General features: G+C 43.8%; 1 protein-coding gene across 1 annotated transcript; it reads right to left on the bottom strand.

The window, feature by feature from the left end:
- Positions 1-283: 283 nt before the first annotated feature.
- LOC101942760 (serotriflin-like) lies at positions 284-16,891 on the bottom strand. Its single transcript, XM_024108374.3, has 8 exons — positions 16,806-16,891; positions 11,309-11,367; positions 9,076-9,198; positions 7,757-7,847; positions 5,782-5,927; positions 4,940-5,034; positions 2,674-2,762; positions 284-918 (listed from the first exon to the last, which is right to left on the bottom strand). Exons 2-8 carry the CDS (start codon positions 11,363-11,365, stop codon positions 791-793), a joined length of 729 nt encoding a protein of 242 aa, XP_023964142.1. The 5' UTR covers positions 11,366-11,367; positions 16,806-16,891; the 3' UTR covers positions 284-790.
- Positions 16,892-17,292: the final 401 nt, after the last annotated feature.

Below are 17,292 nucleotides of genomic sequence, written 5' to 3'. Positions count from 1 at the left end.
CTAATGATCAACTACAATATAGTTAGGAGGTGCCTGAAGAACATGAAACATTGACGTCTGATCATTATGATAATTAAATGTATACGAGTAATACATGTATTTGTCCTGTTTGCTACTTCTTCAATGATTTCACATAATATTTTCGGTGAATCAGTTGCTGTTATGAAGGAGAGGTAATTTGAATAAGTAAAGCTTAATTGAAAGTATTCTTTGGCTTAAATTCTTTGTGGAATATTACATGCACAGTGGCAAAGAATTACAGGCAAGAATTACTTTGCAATGATGGAGTTAAACAATGCTTTTATTTAGCAGGATTACATTCATTTTATAATCACAGAAAAAGTCAGCGGCAAATCAACTGAAATTTAATGTGCAATACAAAAAATAGTCAAGTAGATTATGACTCCATTTCCTGTTTAAGAATAAAATTCAGCGGGAGTTCCATGCTTTGAAGTAGACTCATATACACTTTAAGACCAGAAGGGACCCATCTCATGCACATTGCAGGCCACAGAACCTCACCCACCCACTCCTGGAATAGACCTATGCTCATTGATAGCTAAAATAAGATTTTTGAATAATCTAAAGTAATTATGGAAATAGTTTCAATTACAGAACAATATTCAGGACAGCTAACACATAATGCAGAGCACAACTTAATCACTGTTTTATCCAGTATTGAAGCGGTTATGAAAATATTGGGAATGGTTTTGTTTTTGTTTTATCCTGGGTTCTTTTCTCTATCAAATAAAACAATCTCAAGGAAGAGAAAGTGATGGATAGCAGGATATTATTTTATTTCAGTGGTGCATTTGCAGGAAGCTGGACAATTTTCCTTCACCATAGAATGACTACAGCCAAAGAGCTCTTTTAAGGTGCCACAGTTTGTGTATTTATCCATATACTTGCAAGGGTTGGCTGAAATAAACCAAATGGTAAACAGTTAGATGATAAAGGGATAAGTCAGTCCTAAATCAGTTACAGGGCCGGCTCTATGAATGGCGGGGGCCGATTCGAATACCCGGCGGTGATCTGGGGCTTCGATGGCACTTCGGTGGTGGGGGGTCCGCTCCGGGTCTTCCACGGCACCAAAGGACCCCCCTGCTGCCGAAATGCTGCTGACGACCCAGAGTGGACCTTACCCCCGCCGCTGAAATGCCCCCGAAGCCCCAGAGCGGACCCCCTCTCCCCGCTCGCTGCTGGGTATGTAAAAAAAAATTAAAAATTAATTTTTAGGCGCGGCGCCCTCTTAGGGGAATCGGGGGAATCAGCTTAATGCCGGCCCTGATCAGTTAATTGTTTCCCTTTCAAAATGTATTTTTCAATCCATTGTCTTCATAAACCTATGTAGTCTTGTTTGCCTCTCTGTTTTTGTACCCACAAAAACCTGGTGGGCCTCATTCTGAGCTCCATTAAACTAGCTGCAGTGGAGTTACACTGATGTAAGTGAAAGCAGAATCAAAGTTATGCTTAGGCCAGGGTAGGTATTGGTCACTGGCATTTACTGAATATCACTTTGAAACAGAAGATCAGCCATATCATACAGTGTAACAAGCCAAAATCAACCATGGTACAAATCAACTGAAGTTAGTGGAGATACAAAAGGACTGAACTGTAAGGTTGTACCAAGAATAGGACGGTTTATTTTCATTTTTGTTAGGCATTTATTGTTCTGAACACAAATTGTTGTTGGTATTGTCCTCTGAAGATCTCCGTGTTCTTTAAGCTTTAATAGATTAAGCTCCACAACAAAGTACAGTGAAGTAGAGAATTATTATTTTTCTCAGTTTCAGAGACTGGAGTGGGAGGGGGGTGAATGCAAACTGGAAGGCAAAACTATTTGCACACTTAACCATATACACACTTTTGTTCACACTTAATTGCGGCCTGCAAAGCTCCAATGCATATGCAGAGCTCTATGCATATGTGTAACCCACCAGCTTGTGTGTGTGTTGGGTTTGTGTGTCCCTAAGTGTATAGGGCTGAAAAACTTTAGCTTGAATACTTAATATAGAGTACTGAGGCCTCCAACAGAGGGCACTGCGAGCACTACCTAGATTACATAGCCCACTGATGTATGTCTAGTGCTAGGACAGAGCTGATGGGATTTACTTTACCCATGGCTGTTTTAAAGGGACTCTTATTTATTAAATATTGTCCAAAATAGCTACTTATATAGTTTGAGAGATGCCAGAGGGTTTTATTGTACGGTTTGCGGTGCGGGCTGCAGCCTGAGCCATGCACCCCCTCTCGTGGCTTCCCAGGGCCGTGAGACTCTCTCCCCCCCCATAGCTGCAGCTGGGGCTGTGTGCCTGTGGTTGGAGCTGGGACTGTGTGCCCTTGCCCCACAGCTGCCACCAGCTCAGGAGGCTGTGGCCACTGGAGCCAGGGCTGTCCCCCCCATGGTTGTGGGTCTTGGCCTGTCAGTCTCCCCCATGGGACTCCAGCTGTCATTCTTCCCTCCTACCTAGCTCTGCCCCCCGGGTTATTTTTAGTAAAGTCACAGACAGGTCACAGGCTCCCGTGATTTGTTTGTTGCCTGTGACCTGTCTGTGTCGTTCATTAAAAATAACTGTGACAAAATCTTGACCTTCATTATTATCCAAGGTAATCTAGCATTTGTATTTATTTCTTCAGGGAAGATTTGGAAAGAACAAAAAACCATTAACTTACTGCAGAGTCCTCGGTCGCAGGCATTAGGGCAATCGCCACACGCTGGTCCCTGTTTGTACGGTTTAGATAAGTTTGCTGCATTATTTCCTCTGAAATTAAAAAGCAACCCAAACATAATATATCCCTTTAAAATAAAGTTAACATACTGTATAATTTAGGACTAATTCCATAGATTGTGTGTGAAACCTGCTCCTAAACAATCCTGTTTTAGTTCAAATTATGCTTTGGATATAAGATGTTCTATTTGAAAGGAAAGAAAGACATATTTCTGTGGTTATAATATTTTATAATTCAATATAATAATTTGGTCCTTGTATAGAATATACAGTAACACAATTAATCCTCTTGCATCTGAAGAAGTGAGGTTCTTACCCATGAAAGCTTATGCTCCCAATATTTCTGTTAGTTTTAAAGGTGCCACAGGACCCTCTGTTGCTTTTTACAATTAATCCTCTGCACCTTCCATTCAAAGACCTCCAAATATGTTGTGGGCAGGAATGAAATAACCCTTACAGTACCCCTTTGAGGTAGGTCAGTATTAGAGGTGTACAAATACTAAAATACCCCCTTCTCCCTCTGAATATTCATTTACAACTAAATCAAAAGCAGGGGGAAGTAAGCAATAACTTGTGCAGGAGGAGGGTCTGGGAGGACAGGGGGTGACAATGGGGAGGAGCAAGCAATAACTTGTGCAGGAGGAGGGGGAGGGAGGTGTCTTGCTGCTGCTTCTGAAAGGGTGGTTTCTGGTACTGGGCTCACCTCCTTTTACTGAGCTAGGTGGGCTCCCTTCAGCTAAGTGAGCCCTTGCTTGCAAGGGAGGGTGGATTTTACTTCAGGGACTCATCATACTGCAGGGGAGAAGAGGCTGGTGCAGGGAGGCTGAGCTTGCCAGGCCCATGTTCTCTATGGGGCACTCCCAGAGCGAGCGGCCGGCTAGGGTCAATGGGCGGGGGCGGCTCCAGGCACCAGCGCACCAAGCGCGTGCCTGGGGTGGCAAGCCGCGGGGGGCAGCTTGCCAGTCGCCGTGAGGGCGGCAGTCAGGCTGCCTTCAGCGGCATGCCTGCGGGAGGTCCTCCGGTCCCGCGGCTTCGGCGGCGGGTACGCCGAAGGTGCGGGACCGGCAGACCTCCTGCAGGCATGCCGCCAAATCCGCGTTACCAGCGGACCTCACGCAGGCATGCCACCGAAGGCTGCCTCACTGCCGTGCTTGGGGCAGCAAAATACATAGAGTCGCCCTGGCAATGGGGCATGATGCAGGGGGGTTGGTCCTGGGAGTGAAGGGCTGGCCGGGAACAATAGGCCCGGGCTGGCTAGGGTGACGATACATCCTGTTTTGGCCAGCACAGGCCCCTTTTTCAGCTCTGTCCCAGCCGTCCCTACTTCTTCGCCAAAACTGGGCATTTGTCCCGGCGGCAAGGCAGAGCAGAGAGAGGTGGCAATGCCGAGGGGTCATCTGAAGGCATCACTGCCTGCCAGCGGGCAAGCAGAGAAATTTGCAGCTGGCAGGCAGTGCTGGCTTCAGAACTGACCCCTGGGCAGCGCAGAGATGGGGAGGGGGGAATCCGCCTCAGCCGGGGGAGGCACGGAGCTCGAGGGTGGGATTAGCCTCAGCCGGGGGGAGGGGGAATTGAGCACCAGCCATGGGCAGTGCAGAGCTGGGGGGAGGGTTCTGCCTGAGCTGCGGGCAGCACAGGGCTCGGGGTGGGGGTCAGCCCCTGAGCTCGGGATGGGGGTCAGTCCCAGCCCTGGGCGGCATGGGGGGAGGGGTCAGCCCCAGCTGTGGGCAGCACAGGGCTGGGAGGGGGAGACCCTGCTATGGGCAGTGCGGAGCTCGAGAGGGGCAGCCCCAGATGTGGGTGGCACAGGGTGAGGGGGAGTTAGCCCCAGCCCCGGGAGGCAAGGGGAGGGTGGCTCGGGCGAGCCCTGCAAGGGGGAGGAGGGCTGCTCTGGCAAGCCCCTGGACGTCCTGTTTTTAGTTTAAAAATGCTGGGATGAGACCTACATTACTTTCTGTAGCCTCTTCTCCTCCCACCCTCTGGTGGCACCTTGTGTTACTGCACCTGACCAGACAGGTTCTTCCGAGCAACTCATGCTGCCCTCCTGCCCAGAGGGTTTGCGATTAACACGCATTAAAAAAATTAACACGCTAATTGTGCTGTGCATTAATCGCACGCGTTAACGGCAGTTAATTGACAGCCCTACCTAGAAGGTTTCAAAACATCTTAAAAAGTGTTTCAACTTAAAGGAAATATATATTGGTACGTACGCGGGACAGTACTGGCAAACATAAAAGTACTGCCACTTATTCTGAGGACAGTAGGCAACTGCACATCCAATCTGGTAAGAATGATACCAAACCACCTGCAGGCATGAAAATAAGTTCATTCAATCAGCAAGGCTTCGTTTCAATCATGGATTATTTGAGAGCCCCTTCATGAGCTCACAGAACAGCAGCTCTTCAGTTCATGAACCCATAACAGCCCTGTGGGAACTGTAGCAATTGCTTACATGGAAAAGTAATATCAAGGAAATATTTCTGTATATTTAGCTTTTTGAAAAATGCAATTTAGCAGTTGGGAGAAGGAGGAGACTGAAACACGTGACCAACCATCTTTTGCAGAGCACCTATATGATTTTTCAGACAAGAAAATAAATGTTTTGTTTCCAATCCATGCTTTGAAATGTGTTGCTTTGACATTTCCAAATCAACATTTTCCAGAAACTGTCATTCCACAGTTTAGTATATTATTAGTAATTTAAGATACTTTGACATTTGGTCCCATGTTGGGAAGAAGAAAAATATCAAAATATCATAATTTTCTGCTGGAATATATCTTATTAAAGACCTGATCCAATGCCCTTTGAAGTAAATGGAAAGACTCTGAATTAGTTCAGTGAACTTTGGACCAGGCAGGGAATGACAGATAATAGTAATAAGTTTCTAGAGGTACAGACTCCTAACTTTCCTTATTTACACAGACACAGTTCCATTGACTTTGATGGGGACGCATGGGTGCTCACATACATAGATTTTATTTCCAGACTGGGATCACTTTTCTTCCTAAAACAATATTTCATTTGTTGGAAATTTGTCATTCATCTCCATACCTGAGTGTAGCCACCAATAGGGGCATTGTCTTTGATTGCTCCAGTACCATATTTGAAATTAGACACTTGATTATACCAGGTTTGGATTGCATCAGACCAAGACTGGGGATAAGTTGCCTGTAAAATATTTTCACCACAGAAGACACCTGAAAATAGAAATGAGGCAGTTTCAAGACAGTGTGAGGACAAGGAGAGAGATTGTAGGAATAGCAGAAATGTGAGTTGCACCCTACAGTTAGGTTAACCACCATATTTCCACCCTGGGCATTGTGTCTAATCAGAGATTCATCGATTCCAAGGCCAGAAGGACCATTGTGATCAGCCAGTCTGACCTCCTGTATAGCACAGGCCATAAAACTTCCCCTCAGTAATTCCTGTTTGAATTAGAACAGATCTTTTAGAAAAAAAAAAAAACATTTTGTCTTGATTAAAAATTTCCAGAGATGGAAAATCCTCCACAATCTTGGTAAATTGTCCCAATGGTTAATTAACCTCACTGTTGAAAATGTACACCTTATTTCCAGTCTGAACAAAGCAGTACCTATAAGCCAGTACCTCTAAGAAGGGAATTATTGACCTGATCCAACCCCAATGAAGACAATAGAAAGAGTCCCATTAACTTCCATAGGCTTTGGAGCAAGCCCTGTATGCCCAGAGATATTCATTTGCAGACTGTTTAAACTAGAAGCACCTCATTAAAATACTAGATGAGAAGGGCAGATTAAAAATAACACTGATTTCTAGTTAAAAGATACCACCTGTTCTTGGATTAACAGGCTACCATTAAATATTAGAGTAAAATAGTCTCCCCCCCCTCCAATAACTGATTATGGTGTACATACCACCTGTGCAAACTTCTTTGTTTGTAAAATTCATCCCAGTTCAGAAGACTCATTCAAAACTTGTGCATCACTCTAAGTCCCACTTTACTAATTATTTGTATTACAATAGCATTTAAAGGCCCTAACAGAGATTAGGGTTTAATTGTGTTGGGCACTCTAATGACCTAGTAGGAGACAGTCCTTCCCCAAAGAGCTTCATGTCTCAGCAGTCAAGACACGGCACACAGAATTAATGGATTCCTCTCCCCTATGGATTTTGGCGGGGGCAAATGGGAAGAAAAAAAAGTTTGAAGCAATTTTTTCCATGGTGAAGAAAACATTCACTCTCTGGCTGAGATTGTGTGTGTAAAGTTTCAACACAAGTGAATTTTTTCCTTTATTGCATTATAGACCTCTAACTATATGGATCTGGAAGGGAAATCTCAACCTGTCCTATATAGGGTTACCATACGTCCGGATTTTCCCGGACATGTCCGGCTTTTGGGGGCTCAAATCCCCGTCCGGGGGGAAATCCCCAAAAGCCGGGCATGTCCGGGAAAATCGGGAGGTCAGCCGGGCCGGCGGGGAGCCGGGTCAGCCGGGCCCGCGGGGAGCCGGGCCGGCGGGGAGCCGGGTCAGCCGGGCCCGCGGGGAGCTGGGCCGGCGGGGAGCCGGGTCAGCCGGGCCCGCGGGGAGCCGGGCCCGCGGGGAGCCGGCGGGGAGCCGGGCCCGCGGGGCCGGGAGCCAGGGGGTGCGCCGGGCCGCCGGGGGCCGGCAGTGCTGGGCGGGCCGGGGGTGGTCGGCCGGGGCCGGCACCCCAGGGCCCGAGCTGACCCAGGCTGGAAACGCCGGGGGGCCAGCCTGGGCCGCGCCTCCTCCCCCCACACCCCCCTTACCTGCTTCAGGCTTCCCGCGAATAGGGGAGGGGGCGGAGACTTTGGGGAGGGGGCGGGGTTGGGCGGGGGTGTGGGCGGGGCTGGGGGCGGAGCCGGGGGCCGTGGAGTGTCCTCCATTTGGAGGCACAAAATATGGTAACCCTATATATCAGTGCTCCTGCTCTGCTAAAATAACAGTTTTGCAGTAATATGGTTGTACCTGTAAGTCTCCAGATGGTTATTTCAATCACTCATAATTTATAATTACTCTTCACTTACCATTAACGACTCTCTCATTGCTAGGACTGATGGACATTTTACACTGATCTGCCCATCTCTGAGCATTGTTCGCAGCTTCAGGATTCCATACCTTAAGAAAACAAGGAGAAATATCATATTTACCTTTTGGTAAAACCAATCCGCAATAGTGAATGTAGAACTAAATACACATCTGGAGATTATGGCCTGGCCACTCAGTGGGTGTCAGTCAAAATAGCCCCATGGAAGTCATTGCATCTAGGCTGGTTTATATTAGCTGGGGATCTAGGCTGGTTTATATTAGCTGAATGTTATAACGTCCTGAAGATTTCTTCTACCTATTTGAAGTAGATTGTTCCCTTAGAGGAAAACTCCTCAGCCCCACAATCTAAGAGGTGACCCTCTTGTCACCATCAATGAATAAACCAAAATCTCTATAGTTTAGAGCCTAGCCCTGAAAGTGCAGTGGTTTGTGATGGTAGCAATGTCCAAGTCCAATGGAAAGGTCTGTAAACTAGTTTCCAACCTGCTTTAATAATGGTTTGGCAGTCATAAAGGACATGAAACCCGTATTGTACATTAGAAATAGGTTGAGGCAAGCCTTTTTTGCACAGTTTCAGCACACAAAGATCCAGGAGCTGGCAATCCCTGCAAAGGGGGCCTGGAGGGACAGCATCTGCTATTCCAGGCCTAGGCACCACTCAGGCCTTATTTTGAGGGCTTAAATGGGACATAAGTGGTGCAGAGCCCATGTACTAGATTCCTGCACAAGAACTGGAATTTGTCTCCTAGAGCTCCTTCCATTCAAAGATCTCAACACAATAGAGAAATATTATTGGTGTAAGATTCCCGGTGACTAGGATTACCAGATAGCAACTGTGAAAAAACGGGACAGGGGGTGGGGGGGTAATAGGCACCTATATAAGAAAAAGTCCCAAAAACCGAGAGTGTCCCTTTAAAAACGGAACATCCGGTCACCCTACCAGTGACCCTGGGAGGTAGGTGAATATTATTAATTCAGTTCTGTAGATGGGAAAACTGAGGCACAGAGGTGAAGGGTAGGGTTTTCAATAGCACGTGGGCTCCTAAGTCACTTCAGTGGTTTTGAAACAATTCCTCTGCTCTGCTGCAAGTCAATTACAGGAGTAGATTCTGGCCTACCAGTGCGTAGGCCAATGGCCAACCATAAGGACATGCTTCTCTCCCACCCTTTTACACTTCCCCAGCTTAGTGGGAAAACTGCACTTTATCATGGAAAGGATTCTGAGGGCCAAGTTTGCCACTCTGTGACAATGGGAAACATTTCAGATCTGTAGGAACAGCAATGCCATGTAGCTTACCATCTTCAGCATGTTTCTGGCAGTGGGATTCACTGCTCGCCGAAGGTCATTATGCTTGTCGACGATCACCTTTTGGTTATCCACATTGAAACGAGACAAAGCAGAAAAACCCAGAGCTGGCTTCTAAAGTGAAAAATCACAGGAAAAGTTTTGTCTCATTTTTGTTTGCCAAATCCCACCACACTCAATGCATTAACCTATAATCCCAGTTGACTATTTTAACAACTACTGTTTGATGATTATACTGTACTCATAATGTTCTTAGGATCTGTTTAACTGGCTCTCATTGGTTTTGGAAGCATCCCCTGGGGTTATGGAGCACTGTCAGTAAATGGCTCTCCTTCCTCTGTCTTTTTAATGAGTAGCAGAAAACCCATCTCTCAGCATTCAGCCCCCCACTCCTCCATTTAGTGCCTTCCCTTCTGCTTCCCCAGTCAATAGATTCCCAAACTCCCTATCTGTCTCTTGGTGCCCCAGTCAATCTCTTCTGACTCTGCCCCCTCCCACTGTCTATCCTAATGCCCACATATTTGGCTCCTTCTGCCTCCTGCTTCCCTGGCTTTTCTGGCTTTCCCTTCCATTCAACCAGTTCATCAACTCCCTGCTCCCCGGCTGCTTTACACTGTTCCTTTCCACTGATACCTTCTATACCATCCATCTAGTCACCTCTGTCTGCCACTCCCACTAGTTAGCACCTTCCCTCACATTCCCTTAGCATGTTATTTTCAGTGGTCCCTATCTTGCTGATCCCTCTCCTTCCACTTCACCAGTCAGTGGTGATCCCTATCTTGCTGATCCCTCCCCTTCTACTTCACCAGTCAGTGATGACCCATTTTGTTTTCACCTGCTGGTGAATTCCCTTTTCTCCTTAATTGACCCTCTTGATCCCAGAGCTGGCTTTGGCAATGCATAGATGGGCCTGAACTGCATCCCCAGATCCAAACATCCCTGAATGTTTGTAAAGCACAGATGTGGATCCAATATCAAACTTTGCAACTAGCCTCTGTCTCTAGACTGGGCTGAACAAGATGCTGGGGCCCAAACACTTCCCTACTTTGGAAAAGCTCACATCTGGATCAGCACTCAGTGGATTCCTGGCATTTAAGTTAAATGGCTTTAGAGTGAAACGACTCATGTCCTGCCAGGGAAAGGTTTGTTGTCAGTATCACAGTGAAGAGAAGGGTGTGGCTCACAACTAATAGGGAGAAGGATCAGAAATATAATTTTAAAAGATGTTGGAAAACTGGAACGTTACACGTTTTTGAATTGAAATGTCCCAAAATGGGACCCTTAATTCTCATCTCTACTGTACAGTATTTAGTATACAGCATTGAGATCAGAGCAATCAGAGATTTGCTCTGTAATGCTGATGTCAATGGAGATCCTGTGTGCAACTGTCTACATCAGTTTCAAAGAAAGAAAAACGTTTTAAAGGGGGCAAAAAAAAAAGTATTCTATTCCTGAGGGGACAGTGCAGTTAACAAAAGAGCAATGAATGAACCCAGTTTGTTATGGAGCCCATTGTGGCCTGCATTTTAGTTTAATCTGTGATTAGAAAACAGTTTTATTGAACAAAATAGAATTGGAGTTGAGTATCAGGAGGATGCTGAATGCATGCAAATGATGTTTCAGATCATTGTGGGAATTTCCAATGTTATTAATAGGTGTCAGAGGACGTATCAGGGGACATGGACAACAGGGAGTTTTGAATAGCTGAGATTCAGATAAATGAAGGTGCTCTGTATGTGAATAGCTATGAAGTGTCTGTCCTCTGTGAACAAGCAGTGCCTTCAGAAGCAGCCAGCAGTAAACTACCTGCTTTCCTGCTTGTTTCCATTAGGATGGCAAAGTGCTAGGAAGGAGTTCCAGAAAATAGTGGGTCCTGGTGAAAGCACTACAGCACCAGCATTTCCATACTGACGAAGTTTGATTCTCCTCTTGCTTGCACCAGTTTAAATTAGATATAATTCCATTAGAACTCAGTGGAATTACACCAGTATAAGACTAATGTGAGAGGAGAAGCAGACCTTAGTTGTGGAAAGTATTTAAATAAATAAGGGTGGATTCTTTGAAGGGAAAAATGTGGAGATGCTTAGAGTACATGCTGAAGTAATGGGTACTGGTCAAATACCATCTGTACTTATGGAACTCCAGGCAATTAACTATTTTGGAGGTGGTTTAGTACAAAACTCAGCCTGTTTCTATTCCTCTGCATAGAAATGAAGGTTCATACCTCTCCAACAGCTTGGTGCAGTGCAGCAAGGCATACGATCACAGTTAGCAGACCCATCTCTGGGGAAAAAATAAATACCATGTCATTTAGTCTCTTTGCTGTCAAAGAGCAGCATTTTTCTGAAGCAGCATTTTTGTTAGTGGAATCTATTTCTGGAGCAAGACGGGGTGATTAGGGATGAAGGCAACTTGGGTTCTAACATTTTAATGAGAAAAATCTTCTTTTGTCTCCATTTCTCTTATTTGAAATAACTTGAATGTGCAGCAGTTTCCTGCCTGTCTTCTCCTCACTTTATTAAAGGAGCCTTTGTTCAGTGATGCAGTAGATCAGGATCTCACCACTGCTCTCCTCAAAAAACATAGCGTTGAACAGCTGTGTGCAGGAGAGAGGTGCTGTTTTAACCCATGCTGCACTTAGATGGATATAATAGTCCTCAGTTCCTTGCCCTTCCTCTCCCATATCAACTCCCACAGGTGACCCAGTCCTCTACCAATTTACACATAGCACTCCATTCCTTGTTAATGTTCTTCCACTCCCTTCTCCTGCTCTGCTAGTTGCCTTTTTTCTGTATTGCTTCCTTACTGCTGATTGCTCAAACTCCCCACTGTTTCCCAGTTTGGCCCTATGCCATCATGGCTGACTTGCTTTCCCTAATTCTGAAGTCAGAAATCAGAAGCAGGGAAGTGGGTGAGGTGTAGAGCTGGTCAAACTCTCCCACCCCTCAGAATTTCTGCTATATGGGAAGTTCTGATATTTTGAATTCCCGTCTCCCCGCCCTGAATTGGGTAGAAAAGTTAGAATATCAACATTTCTTATTGAACAGAAAGTTAAAAAAAATCAAATGTTGAAACATTTCATTTTAGTTCATTTCAACATTGAACTAAGTCCACCTTAGCTTTTGCAATGCCTCATGGAAGTTTTAGTTCCAGGGTGTTTCATCCAGATTCTCCTCTATGGACTGGGCTCCCTGGCTGGACTACACCTCCCATGATGCACCATGGTAGTTCAGAGGGGAGACTGGGATACATGATGGGAGATGTAGTCCAGCCAGGGAGCCCAACCAACAGAAGAGAATGGGTGCATGAGGCACCCAAACTACAACTGCCATGAGGCAGTGCAGCATCTTAAATGGACATAGATTAATGTTGAATTTACCTGAAACGAAACAATTTGATTCAATTTGACAAAGCAAAATATTTTGATTGGGGTCAACCTGACTCAAAACAAAATGCTTCTTTGATTTTCCTGACTGAAAAAAAAAATTATGGCACAACTGATATTTTCCTGCAGAAAATGTTGATTTTGTGAAAACTGCATTTTCTGTCAATGATTTTTTTCATGAAAAATTCTCACATAGCTCTAGTCATGTGTTGGGGAGGAAGGTGTCATATCAGAAAGCAGGCAAGCAGATCAGGTCTCTACACTTCTTGTCTTCCCATTACTAGATATTTTCCCTGATCCCTTAATTAGCCTGCACTGACAGGGAGACTGGCTGGATGACTCCTACTGAATCTTTTTTTCTATGTCTAGACTCTGTGAGCCTGATTCTGCTCTCACTCTAATGTTACTGAAGTCAGTGAAGATATGCAAAAGTAAAACTTGTGTGAGGAAAATCAAGCTCTTAATATGCCATCATCTCCTAGATTTGATCAGCCCTGCTACATTCACACATTAAAAATATATTCCTCATACTGAGTAGGGATACCCTGAATGCAGGTGTCATGAGTAGTAGAGGTTACCAAGTTAGGAAACATAGCCTCACTAATCAGTTTTTTCACACCAGCTGACTCCTTGGAGATGCCAGGTTTCTCCATGGCTCCTGCAGAGCAGCCGTTCAGACTTTTCCAGGAAGTTGGGTTTGGGGTTGATAACTTCTGCACTATGGTGCTAAAACCAAATGTGCATGTGTCCGTGTGCTTGTTAGTTTTTTGTTTTCTGTTGTGACCAGAATTGGAGTGAATATTCACAGAAGTGTTTCTGCAGGATTTAACAAAGCTCTATTCACTGTCAGATGGAGGGATGATTCCCTCTGTGTCTTTGTATAATACATACATACATACGTAAGGGAGGGATAGCTCAGTGGTTTAAGCACTGGCCTGCTAAATCCAGCATTGTGAGTTCAGTCCTTGAGGGGGCCACTTAAGGATCTGGGGTAAAATCAGTACTTGCTCCTGCTAGTAAAGGTAGGGGGCTGGACTTGATGACCTTTCAAGGTCCCTTTCCATTCTAGGAGATAGGATATCTCTATTAATTTATTTTTGCACTATTGCTTTTTTAGATGGTCAGTGTATTTGTTGGGACTCTTGATTGAAACTGGGTCATAAGGCCAGGTTACTTCAAACAGATAACTCAGTGCAAGGTCACTGTGATACCAGAACATATACATGGGCTAAAATTACTCCAGATGTTGAGAGTGAAATAGCAGATGGTGCTTGCCCTCACAGTGTCCAGATTATGAAAACAGACTATTGTCCCTTGGGGTGATAAAGTGACTTCCACAGGACAAAGCCAATTGAGAGAAAATTTCAGCTCATAGAGCAATATTATACATAACAATAAATATTAGTTTCAGCCTGTTGTATAAACACAGAAACTAGGTAGGGCAGGAATGTGGCAGAGATCTGAGAAATCCTGTTTGACTTGGACGCAACAATTCTAATGCCTATTAAATGTGTAAACGTAAGAAGGAAGTAGAAAACAGAGTTGTAAATGCCTATCAGCTGAATAAATTAACTACACCTGTTCATAACAGGTAAGAAGCAAGAATTAGGAAAAGCTGTAACTTTTCCCCCTGATGTGAACTGAGTTCTTCTGCTGCAGTCTGGCAAATTGCTAGCAGCAAGTTAACACACTACACCGCAAAAATGGGTTACGCAACAATCTACTTTAAATGAGTGGACAACTGGTATTCTCCTACTCCTTGAAACAAGAGTAGGAGGCTCTGATATTTATATGATCCTGATATACATCAGACAGCCATTTCCTGTTTAAAGCCTAAAATTTCCTGTATATTTGTGGCCTGATTTTCACTTAAACTAGGTTGAGACCATTGACTTCAGTGGAGATACATCAGTGCAAGTGGGAAAAGCACCCTCAGATTGCTATGATCACAAATTGCTACTAGTCAACATAAAAATCAATAAGCAAACATAAGATCTGCTTTAGTCAAACACAAGCTATTGGACGCAATGCAGGGGAAACTGGGTGAAATTCTATGGCCTGTGATATACAGGAGATCAGAACAGATGATAAGGATCTCTTCTGATCTGACCTGCTAGGAATCTATAATTGCTGTGAATGATTACGATGTGACAAAGGATTCCAACTTCTGCAGAGGAATTACCAATAAATAGCTTTTAAATGGGAACGGAGAGTCCTGTTACCTGCTAAGATTGAAGTCCAGTGGCTCAGGACTTTCTGTTTCCCATTCTACAGTTTCATGATGTGACCAACAAGACAATCAGTATGATGGTTACAGTTGCCTGCATTGCAGGCATGAGTGATATCATTACCCGTAGCATGGAAAATGCCAGACCAAGTGGGAGGCAAAGGTTTTAAATGATTTTGGTTTAAAGTGCATTTCTAATATTAAAGTCTGCTCACAGGACTCTGCTTGCTGCATTTGCAGAAGTAGCTACACTGAAGTCAAAGACTCAGTTCGTGTGGGTGAGGCAAGCGGGGTATGGTCACGTTTTGTAGCAATGAGAAGATGTTCCATTATCTGCCCAGCACCCACACCAAGTAGCCTGGGTCTAGGCACTGGGGAAACGTTGTCCCTTTCCCTACCAGCCAATGGTACGCTTATGGAGGCTACATTACCACATGCACCTCTAGTTTAGCCTGGCTGTGCTGAGGAGGGACCAGAGGCTCCACTGTCAGAATCTCTGCCTTGGCATGCTCTATCCTTCCATATTCTATGTATCTTGCTACACAGAGCCCACACGGCACCAAACAGGGCTCCACGCCCCTCACATGGGCATAGCCCATGTGCCCCCCAGTCTTGTTACATAAGAAAATCACACCAGGGGTTTGAGACTATGCTAAATAAAGCTAGTGGCAAAGCTGCCATATAATGCAGGCTGAAGTCTGAGTCCTGCAGAGGGAGGGAAATCTTTGGGTGCAGAGGTGTTGTCTGGATTTCCCTCTAAGTACACACATTATCTTCACTTTTAAAAAGAAGACCAAGGGAGGCTGAATTTTTGTGATATTCAAGGCTTGATACAAAGTTCATTCTAACATATTAGTGAATAGTGCTTGAAATTCCCCAGATAAATGTATGGCAAGGGATACAAAACATTTCTAGCATTAGAATTAAATTAAATGTTTGTTTCACAAACTTAAAATACTAATACACATTTGCACTCAATAAGATCTGACAATCAAGCCCACCCATATTAATAAATAGGTCCCGATCAAACTATATTATCCAACATTTTGAAACCTGGGCACTGAAGGTAGATTCTTAAAAAGATATTTGTGCTCCCAAATGCAATTTTATACCAAGTAAATGGGATTAATTTCAATAGAGTTAGGTGCCTAAACACCTTGGAGGATCTGAGCCTTAAGTGCTCTTGAAAATTCCAGTTCTAGAACTCTAACATCAGGTACCCAGGTTTGAAAATTGTAGCCATTTTATGCAAATTGTAATCATATATTAAAAATTCCTAATGATAAAAAATCTATTAAACTACGAAGATAGAAACAAATTCATACATTTGCGTTTTTACAACCCAACACTATTTTTTTTTCCTAGCTGAGAAATTTTTCTGACCTGTTTTTAATGCTGGGAATTTTCTGATAATTTTGTGACTAACAGTCATTGGTAGGGTTTGTTTATTCAGTTTACGTTGTAATACATTCTTTTCTATTTTTTATGTGTTTTACATTTATACCTTTTAGGTTTTTTTCCCATTCACTAAGAACATACAACTAACCTGTTTTTCACTTAAATATTTAATATACAGTCTAATATACTGTATGCATTATACCTTGGGCAAGTTGTTTAGTATCTCTAGAGAAGAAAAACCTGTGCTCAGATACCCTGGTTTAAGTCGGGGGTAATTCCACGGAAATTACACAGCATAAAATCAATGTAAGAGAGAGAAGAATCAGTCTTTCAGTGACTGAGTTTAACCATTTGCAAAGTGGGATAATAGATACCCACTGTGCAAAGTGCTTTAAGATCCTTGCATGGAAAATGCCTTGAGATGATGGGCCACATTTGGATCTAAATTACAATGGTGGGAATCAGATTAACTCAATTGATTTTAGGGGAGTCATTTCTTATTTACACCAGTGCAATTTAGATCAGAATAATATAGACAGACAATATTATTTATTAGTATAGTTTCCCTGTGGGATTAGTACATTAAAATTATACAATTAAAAGTAAAGACATTTTGGTACTATTTAGATTTTGAATAAAATAGCCATTGTGAGACAGTGCTGAATAAGTATTTTCTCCAATATAATTTCTGTAAAAAAAATAATTTGTTACCTTTCTCCAGCCTGAGTCTTTCTGTATCTTTGGAAGGGCTGTAAGTGTTTGAAGTTATCTCCACTCTAGAGGTGTGTATATATAGCACACCTACTTCCTGTTTTATAAACACGTGGTTTTAAAAAAATTACAATATCAGCATAGGTTTCAGAGTGGTAGCCATGTGAGTCTGTATCAGCAAAAACAGCGAGGAGTACTTGTAGCACCTTAGAGACTAACAAATTTATTTCGGCATAAGCTTTCATGGGCTAAAACCCACTTTATCAGATGCATGGACCCCGGTGGGGGGGGGTCGAGAGAAATCTATTAAAGTGGGATATTATCAACAGGATGAAAAATCACTTTTGTAGTGGTAATCAGAGTGACTCATTTCAAACAGTTAACAAGAAAGTGTGAGTAACAGTAGGGGCAAATTAGCATGGGGAAATTAGGTTGTTGTTTTTTTATTTCTTGTAGTGACCCATCCACTCCCAGTCTTTATTCAGGC

The sequence above is a fragment of the Chrysemys picta genome, chromosome 3 (assembly GCF_011386835.1).
Source record: "Chrysemys picta bellii isolate R12L10 chromosome 3, ASM1138683v2, whole genome shotgun sequence".
Classification (NCBI taxonomy): domain Eukaryota; kingdom Metazoa; phylum Chordata; order Testudines; family Emydidae; genus Chrysemys; species Chrysemys picta.
Note: the sequence above shows the minus strand (reverse complement) of the source record. Positions and strands in the feature narration are given on the sequence as shown.